Source organism: Leptosomus discolor, chromosome Z (genome assembly GCF_034619465.1).
Source record: "Leptosomus discolor isolate bLepDis1 chromosome Z, bLepDis1.hap2, whole genome shotgun sequence".
Lineage (NCBI taxonomy): Eukaryota > Metazoa > Chordata > Aves > Leptosomiformes > Leptosomidae > Leptosomus > Leptosomus discolor.
The window spans coordinates 89,674,393-89,684,002 of record NC_141419.1 but is presented as its reverse complement, the minus strand read 5'-3'; the positions used below and the strand labels follow the sequence as shown (position 1 = coordinate 89,684,002).

The 9,610-nt window shown below is 49.2% G+C and overlaps 1 protein-coding gene across 2 annotated transcripts in view; it reads right to left on the bottom strand.

The window, feature by feature from the left end:
• Positions 1–1,209: 1,209 nt before the first annotated feature.
• Positions 1,210–9,610, bottom strand: part of ARK2C (arkadia (RNF111) C-terminal like ring finger ubiquitin ligase 2C) — a 47,739-nt gene continuing 39,338 nt past the window's right edge. Inside the window, exons 3-9 of one of the 2 annotated variants that reach the window (XM_086480252.1) lie at positions 9,161–9,286; positions 5,522–5,651; positions 4,406–4,510; positions 3,791–3,886; positions 3,471–3,554; positions 2,505–2,611; positions 1,210–1,327 (exon numbers count right to left, since the gene is read on the bottom strand). In XM_086480252.1, the coding sequence (XP_086336378.1) occupies positions 1,210–1,327; positions 2,505–2,611; positions 3,471–3,554; positions 3,791–3,886; positions 4,406–4,510; positions 5,522–5,651; positions 9,161–9,286 (766 nt within the window). The remainder of the gene's footprint in view (positions 1,328–2,504; positions 2,612–3,470; positions 3,555–3,790; positions 3,887–4,405; positions 4,511–5,521; positions 5,652–9,160; positions 9,287–9,610) is intronic. The other variant, XM_086480253.1, reaches the window with a different exon arrangement.

The following is a 9,610-nucleotide window of genomic DNA, read 5'->3' as shown; positions in this document are numbered from 1 at the left end:
AATGTGTACACAAACGCATGTGGGTGCAGGTGCACGTGCTTTGAGGCAGGGTCACAACCCAGCCCCTCCAAAAAGCAGCAAACACCCCTTCCAACCCACCTTTCCCTCCCATGCCAAAATGCTCATGGCCTCAGCCATGCCTTGTGAGCACTGAGTTTTCTCCTGTCCTGTTGACAGAGATGCTTTTGAGCAGGACAGAATCCACCAGCATACATGTCTCAGCACCTCTCCAGTGCTATTATTCCCCAAAGCACTGCTATAGGCACTGACTCCAGTAACCATCACTGGGGACCAGTGATGGCAACGGCTGCTGAAACCAACCAGCCTCACAGCTCACAGGAGAAAGAATCATGGACAATGTCAATCGTGAAGACAGCCCTTCCTCAGATTTTGATATGCCAGGGTACTTCGTTAAGATATGGAAAGCAAAGAAAGAGCATCTACTCCAATATTGTGACCCTACAGAAAGCGTCCAGCACCAGCAGACAAGCAGGAACGAAGCTTTTGCCTATTGCTTTATTTATTAAATTCCCAATTTTTATTCATTTTAAGTTTTTCTAAATTTGTGACACACTGTAAACGCAAGGAAAGGAAGCACACGTGACTGAGGCAAAGAGCACAACCCTTCTGACTGTAAACAGGATTTTGCTTTTTCGCCTCTTCCCCCCCCCAAAGGGTGGGAAATGTTGACCTCTATATCCCCCCTCTGCAATGTATTAATCAGGCACCAAAATAAGGAATCTATGTTAAAATATTTGGTGCAAATTAGGTAACAGCAACATGTTGACCACAAGATGAGTAGGGCATCAAACACAACATTTCTTATGCTAACATGCTTCGGCTGCCATCCATAGAAATAGCTAAAGGACCCCTAACATGTTTCTACATACTCCAGAGGTATATATACAATCCTCATGAAATGCAGGATTGAGAGGCCAGACTACCACAACTAGTTCCTTCATGTTCAACACTAAATCTTCTGCAGCACGGGGTCTTTGAGGTCTAGGAATGCCAGCTCCCTTTCACCGGGCCCGTATCCTGCGTATGTGCAATATCTCCTACCACTAAATATTGTACTGCCACCTTCTCCTCACTAATGCGCCTGCAGACTTCTCCCCTCAATCAAATGGCTCAGAAGGCAAAGATTTTGCTGCAAGGGTTTATGGCCATATGACCTGGTAAGGAAAATGGTGTGTCCAGCCAGTCCTTTCAGCTGTCCGAGCCAAGTTGTGTTTCAATGTCCACCCTGCAGATCGGGCACTTCTTGCTGGTGGCCAGCCACTGGTCCACGCATACTTGGTGGAAGAGATGCATACAGGGCAACCGCCTGCAGAGAGAGAGAAGTACCGCCCCGTTAGGATGGAGGAAGTCCAGGGGACCAAGAAGAGACAGAAAGCAGCACCCAGGGCTGCTTCGAACATGTGGAAGCACCAATGTAGCGACACCAGTGCTGCTTAGGTCCTACACCCTTCCCCAGACAGTCCAGCCCACACAGAGCAGTAGGTCAGAGATGGTGTTCTTGGCGAAAAGCCTTTTGGAAAACCCCATGCCCTCATGAATTGAGTTGTTCCAGTTATTAATCACCCTGCCCGCTGCTTTTTAACCTTTCAGGAGCATTAGGTTATACTCCAAAGCCTCTTGGTTCTTCAACATTGCAGCTCATTAGCAGTCAGGCGGGTCCCCATTGCTGCTATGGGGGTGCATGGTGTGCCCCAGGGAATGTGGTTGCTTTTTACCTACATCACCTTTGTCGTCTCTTCTCTCACCCTTGAGAGCTGGAGGGGCCTTGAACCACAAGGGCCCACAGCAAGAGGATCAGAGATTTTCTTAATGGTTTAAGGCAATTAAAGGGTGAAGAGCAGGACCAGGCAGTGCAGCTGCACTGCCCACCTGCAGCTCCTTCAGCCATAGTAGATCAGGCCCTTGCAACTGCTTGTCCCCGTCCTCTGTCACAAGTAGGGTTTTGACCCAGCCAAGAGCCTAGGGACGTCTGTGAGGGATAACTGGGGCTTTTGTTTTTGGCTCAGGACAGCTCCCTGTGACCATGCGGGCAGAGTAATCTCATTCTACAATAAAGCAGCTCTGTCCTGGCCACAAGCCAAACTTCCCTGGACTTCACACCCACACTCCCTTCTATCGTACTTTGGTCATCTGTCAAGCTCAGACGTTGACAGCCCCAGGCTCCAGATGGCTGTCTAAGACCTGGGACCCATCCTTCACTGACACTTGCCACCTGGCCCATTGGCACGGCCTCAGAGCAGGTGATCCAAACCTAGGAGGTACTATAAAAACTTGGCCTTCCTGCTGCTGCAGAGCTCTTCCTACCCACGGCCCCTACCAATACCCATCTAAATGGCATTCGGCTTCCCAGGCCATGCAACAGCCCAAGCGAGTTTGTCAGGACAAAACCAGGGACAACCCCACCAAGCACATGGCGGCATTAATCCCAATAAATACAACTCAGATGGCATCGAGAGGCAGAGGAGTGGGGGGAAGGATCGTACCTGACATCTTCTCCATCTTCAAGCATGGACAGACAGATTGTGCATTTCTCGTCAGTGTCCGACTCCTCTCCATCCTCTTGATCAGCCTTGCCCTCCTGTGGTCTTCTCTGCAGCAAGGTTAAAGAAATAATTTGGTTAGGACTTGACTTTCTAATGCTCTCCCAAGCCTGGGTAGTTGCAGGAAGGCAAATAATAAGACCTTCATCTATCAACCAGATCCTCCAGCTTGGGGAATCCAGCCCAGACAGAACAGCCAGCGAGGAGAGGATGCCACCAACACGCTGCTGGTTGGCATGTCTCCTCCTGGGGCCAGTGGCAGTGGGGTGGGTGGTAGTGTCCTAAGAAGCAGTGTATGTTCTGTTGCCCTAACACCATCAACCACCACCACCACCTCCTCCATCCTCCTTTCAGTGGGGATGGCCCCATGGTCTTCTTTGCTGGAGGCTTCTCCTGCAGACCCCAAAGCATGTAAGGAAGGGCAACCCCTGTGCCAGCTTGGCCAGTGGCCCAGCCCCACACTGTGCCATGGAACAGTGCTTAGCTTGTCAGCTTTCTCCTCTTCTCTTCCCTCCCAACATCCATTCCTATTAATATCATTGCTCTGGATCCACTGGAGATGCGGTCAGAGATAAGCGCAGCAGGAGTTGCCTCGCTTCCAACTTGGGCAATTCAACGCCCCTACATGTTACTGCCCAGCCAGGAATGACCAACATGTGAAACTACTCGCCAGACAAGCACTTTTCCCATCTTCTGTTTAGCACGACCCAAAACCACGTCACCCGTTTCCTTATGGGCAGGAGATCAGCTCCAAGAGACGAGACACCTCTTGCAAGGTGAAGGGAGGACAAGGTCCCCCACGCCGTGGAGCCAGTGCCCTCATGACGGGGCGCGCGGGCGGTGCCACTTGCATGCAGAACGGGGTGGGTTTGCATGCACGAAGCCCCCTTGGTGTGTGCACTTTCTTACCAGGTGCGGACAGGGGGGAAATTGCACCCGCTGGGTGGGAGAAGGTTGAGACCCTTTTGAAAATTTGGCCCGCAGCTTCCTAGCCTAGAAGTGAGAAACAGCCAGCTGAGCTACACCACTGCTTTGGCCCGGGACTCCCACAAGATATTAAAGCACCAACTCTGGATTTTACATTCCACCCTCTTTTTGGGGAATATTTTGATTGAAGGTGTCAGTTTGCCAACCCTGAGGATTGCGACCCACCAAAGTCCTTCCTTCTGTCCGCTCCGTGCCCACAACCCTTGGCCAACTGAGAGGGGCCATGGTTTCGGGGCACTCACCTTCTTATACTTGTGGGGAAAGGTGAACCTCTCGATGGTGTTCTGGATGGCACCCCGGCTCACGCTGCCCAGCCTGTCCTCCAGCTGCAGCAGCTCCTGCAGCACAGGAACAGCAGCAAAGCGCCGTCAACATTGCTCCTGGGGCACGAGGTCCCACCACCCCACCCTACCTGCTGGGGAGCACGGCTCCCTCCTGCCCTTTCCTTGGTGGAAATGTCCATCAAATCCAAATCAGTCATGCTTTAATGATGGATCTGAGACAAGGCTCCTGGACCAACAACTAAGGGTTTATGGTAGAGAGCTGGACATCCAGTATTTCAGAAATTAGGGTGGAATTTGAACTCCGTTGGACAGGCTGGGAAACAAAACCCTGTAGAACTGGAGCACTTTTTTCACAGACATGAAGTGAGCCAGAGCCAACCTGAGCCAGACCCAGGCACCTCGGAGCAAACCATCTTTTACCAAACCCACTCAACCCCTTCGTCTCGCAGTTATTACTAAAATTGCTGCAAGACCCAATGCAACTACCATGCCACAAAACAGTCTTAGAAGCTTATGCCATAGATTCTCAGCACTCAGAAATGTAATAATAATTCCAGTCCCCGAGATACATACTTCATAGCTCTCCCGCACAGCTGATGTGTGCCTGTTTGGGTTCAGTCCCTGAAGAGCAAGTAACTGAAGCTGAGGATAAGGGTAATTTCTGATTTCATGAACAACCTGCGAAAAGTGAGGGAGAAAAATAAAGCCACCTGCACTTGCATACAGAAATCCCTTGTGTCCTCTTATTTAAATTTAGTGCTTTAAAAATTCAAAATGAAAGAGCAGACCAACACCTTCCCCAATGGAAGACCTTTAACAACCAAAAAATGAGGGTTTATGAAATAGATCTCCTATAAATGACAGCTAAGAACATGCATTTCTTCTGAGAAAACTATTTGTTATAGTAATTCCTGTTACATCTGTAACATTGCAGTTCCAAACTCTCAACATGGATTAGCTTAAAAAGAGATTTTATATTATTTATTTTTGAACAGGTGGATTTCTCTTCATTCAAGCTTTGATTTTTTTAATCCTTGCTATAGTTCACAGGTGTCAGGGTCTGACTACTGGCACAAAGAAGGGTAAAACACCCTCATGGGATTTCTGCGGATGCTTTAAGGATTAGCAGTGCTGGGCACGGCTCAGCTCCAAATACAGCACCCTGCTAGGAGAAGGGCCAGCAGATGACCTCAGTCAGTCCATCCTCTTGTCAAACCCCATCTCCACCTGTGCAAGAGGTCATGCAAAACTTTTACAGGTGGCATCAAGGCTGATGTAGAGAGCAACAATGTGATGAGGGATGGTCCTCGGGGCTGAGTGCAGGGAGGGGAGTCACCTACTGCCAATTCATTGGCATACAAAAAGTCCTGGGAGCCCATAGTTGGTTCCAGTGTTAATAATATTATTAGTAATAACTGCTGAGTCTCTCGCATCCTGCCCAGGTTTTCCAGACCAGCCTGTGAGCATGGTGCTGCACATAATGGACCGAATCTTGCCAGAGCAGCTGAGCTTTCCTTTCTCTAATCCAGAGTGCAATGATGCAACATTATCCTTTCAGACACTCCCTCCCACGGCCGGAGATAAGTGAGATTCACAGAAGACAGGTGATAGAAAGATAGCAGCCTTTATTTTGACTGCCTTCTGACAGACAACGCATAAAACATCTCTCGGTAAGAGCGTTTCACTTACCATCTGTGTTGAGGATGTGCTTCTGGGGAAATGGTGCATCCGAGGAGTAGCTAAGTAATGCTGATAGGGCTGAGGGACTGTCCGGACCTGGAACTGGGCATGAGTCAGTCCTGCATCAACACTGAGATCCCTGTGGGCACGAGGATGAAGGCACGGCTTTGACTGCATGGTTTTACTGCATGGCTTACAGAAGGTCAGATCACGCTCACAGAGCAACCTCCACTGTTGGGGTCTAGACTGCTGCGGGTTTCTCAACCTGGGGTGACACTATTGCTTGGAAAAGAGCATCCACCAATTTGGGCAAGCACCAACCAGGCCAGCATGAAGAAGTGAGGGGTTGTTTTTACGCCAGTTAGCATTTGGTTTGGCTGGGGTCAAGAGCTACACAGGCGTATTGTGCTAATTTCAGAGCAACAGCATTTCGGTGGTTCTGATCAACACCCAGCTCAGTAACCTAACCCAGCAAGACCAGGTCCTGCCTATGCCGTCATCACTGCAAATACAATCACATTTTGCTTTGAAAATTTTGCATTAGTACAGCTAATTACTCCGGGGATACATTGATGAACCATCCTGGGTGTTTGTCACGAAGCATCTGGGCACCATTCGGGGGCTTTTTGATGTGCCCGTGCTCTCCTTGCAGGTCACCCAGCACAGGTCATGGTAGGACTTGGGGAGACAACGGAGATTGCACCTTCCCTGAACCCAGCCTCAGGGAACTCCAGAACTGCTGTTTGTGCAGAAAATACAAAGGTTTTAAGAAATTTCTGGATGAGAATGCTGTAGGAGCACATGTCACACAACCAGCGGGTCAATGCCAACAAAGCAGGACATCCCAAATGGACCCACTACCTCACACATAGCCTGGCCTGGGCCAGCAGAGCTGGGGCTCAGCTTGGTGAGTTTGGGCACTTTTTTCCTCAAATAACCCAGCTCAGTCCCAGGACATGGCATGACGAAGATTCTGGCAAACGCCGCAGCTCTGCCCAATCCAGCAGACCGAGAGAAGGTGCAGCCCCATCCCCACGTTGTTTGGGGTGGATGGGAAGAGATCTAGTGCAGCATTTCCATCTATAATCCGATTACCTGATCCCGGCCTCTCCCAGGTCTCTCCAGCCAAAGAGTTTCTCAGCAAACAAGCTTTTTGAACATCACTCAGTTTATCATAATTACAAAAGCCAGCGCTCTAATAACCATTGTCTTCACAGTTGCCAAAGCAAGGCTAATTAGAGCACAGGGGTGGCTTCCCGTTTCAGCCTCAAACTTCTCTTCCCCTGTGCAGACGACAGCAGCAGTGAGCGCCACGGCTTGTTAGGAGCAACTCAGATGTGTCCTCCAGCAGCTATGAAACAGCTTTCACCCAACAGCAGGTAACAGACGTGAAGGGACAGTAAACACAGAAATCCTTTACCCCGAACAGCCTGTGCACTAGGCAGCAGCTCCAGTGCTTGAGTACCCCCTAACAACACACCAAGTTGAAGCAAAGAGAGAGACAATCTTTTCTGGCCCTGCGCTAGACATGTGCTAGACAAACAAAACCTGGCAAAGGATAAAACACAGCAGGCGACTGGCAGGAACACAACCAGGGTGAGAATCTGTAGGACTGGGCATTTTCCAGCTCCCGTGTCCCAATTTTGGAGATTTATCCAATTGCTTAAGACTGTTCCTAGGTGGACGGAAGGATCAATTGGAAATCAGGAGGCCTTGGGTGCGTTCCCAGCCCTGTCACTGGCCTGATGCGTGACCTTCACCACTTACTCTCTGCCTTCATATTCCCTGTCTACTAAATAGATGTGACAATCCAGAGTGCTTTGACATCAAGGTCTGAAGAGATCTCTCAAAGGTGAGTGGCTATCGTCAACCTGCACGAGTAATTGTAATAAAAGTGCTGCTGAACTGTTTGCGCACCAGTGCGTCTAGAGCCTTAAAATCAGGTGTTGAGGATCCTGAAGTGATGCTGTGGGTCTACAGAAGGGTCCAAGGCATGGACGGTGTTTTCACAGGGTTGGGGACAAATAAGCAGAGCGCATTAGCTGAAGAAAACCAAAACCCACCATCACCCTCTAGCCTGTACTGCTGGACGACTGTACAGCATCTTGATGCTCAGATGCAGGGTTCAAGAGCTGTGATGCTTGTGGTACGTGGGCTGCCCACAACCAGAAAGCGACGGATAAGGCTGCAGGTAACAGGTCGGATGGTCGTCACTAAGTAAGTACGCAGATGATGATTTAAGGAGCCAAATGGGAGTTCATTTATTCTTCACTGGAAGATTTTAATCGAGGTTGGGCTGTCTGAGATGACTGATCACCTCCAGATCTTCCTTCCATCCCCATTTCCTGTGACAATGACTACCACCTACCGCCTCCGAGCAAGCGCCGCTGCTGCTCGTGCTGTAGTAACACAGTAGAGGAAAGCTTTTATACCTGTCACTGGGCAAAACTGTACATATGCCCCAAGGGGAAGTGAGTCACCCAAATATATATACACAGTATATGATTTCTGTCATCCCCACTCCTTAGGTTTTATAAGGCTATGGAGCAACACAGGAGGAAAAAAGAGGAAGGAGGAGGGGAACATAAAGCGATGCTTTATCAGATCTTTCTAATGATTATAATTAAACACTCTGCACCGAAAGAAAGGCAGAAAGAATGGCTCTATCCAGATGGTATGTGAACCGCTTTGCAAACTGATCTGAACAATGTCATCCTGGCCAAATTCAGCTCACGGTGTGCCAGTAATGGGAACACCTGAGAAGAAAACGGCAGACGGATCTAGCCATATTTTAAGTTGTGTATTATTACCCTGGAGGGGGAAAAAAACCCTGCGTTAAAAGGACTCTCCATTTGCAGAGCGAAGCACTCAGATTTTAGGAAATGCCGTAATTAAGGTTTCCTGTGCCGTTTTATTTCGGTCTCCTTGTACATACACATTGCTATTGCCTCTAATTACATGTTCACAAGCTGGTTTTTTCCATTCGGTGCACAGAACGGGCTTTGCCCAGCTACCAAGCAGCTACTCAGAACTATGTTTTTATTTTCTTATTCTTCCAAGTAGGGCTCCATACATTATTAACTGTGCAAGAGCTCAAAACCTGCTCTGAAAATGAAATGATCAATTCCCTCCTTAGCTTTTCCAGGCTATCAAACACTACAGTGGGAGAACAATTAACGACTATTAATTCATTCACACTACCCCGCGGGGCAGGGCAGCACTGCGCTCCCTAATTTAGACCACAGACAAAGTTGTGGTCATTTTTTTTTGAGTGCCTGATGGAGAGCAGTAGATCTAGTTCAGGCAGAGATGTTGGTCTACAGGAAGAAGACCCTGACTGTGCCCTGAAGCAGGAAAAGCTCATGGAGGAAGATTAATGCTTGGCTGCACTCTACATCCATGTGTGAAGAGTTATGGCCAATATCTATGCTTCAGTGTTATCATACACATGCATAAAGGGTTTAGCATGCACTCACGGCCCTCCCAGACAGGAGTTTTCCCATTGCACACCCCACATTGTATCTGCTGAGCTGAACCATTAGCTTTCATGAAAGCATTGACCCATGATGACATTCACCAACCCTTGCAGCCTCCCCAGGACTTTTCAAACACCTCCTCCAACACGCTAGTGAAATGGGAAAGACTTACCAGTCTGTGCCTTCGGCTAAATACCTGGGCTGGGGCCCCATGTGCTGTGGAGTTTGCAGTTGGTGGCTGAAGTCAAAGCTGGGGTGTAGACGGTGAGGCTGAACAGACATGCGCTCTTGAGCCCGCCTGCGGGGAGAGGACCAGCAAGCGAGTTAGCCGTGTGGCTCCTGCTCCGAGCCCGTGTCAACAGACCAAGGGAAAGGCCAAATGGCTGGGCTTGTGAATATGTGTCCAACAGAAAAAAGCCCAGTCAGGGATGATGGAAAGAGGAACCCAGTACCATGCTGTTTACTCATGGCCACCTCGGACATAACACAGGTCTCCTCTACTCACCCCCTGTGGCATCCACATAGATCCGCTTTACAGGAGGTGCTATCTGATGGCAACACAGAGAGAAAAAAAAGGAAACCAAACAACTTCTTCCCTAGCAGCTTCGTGCCATTTGCACTA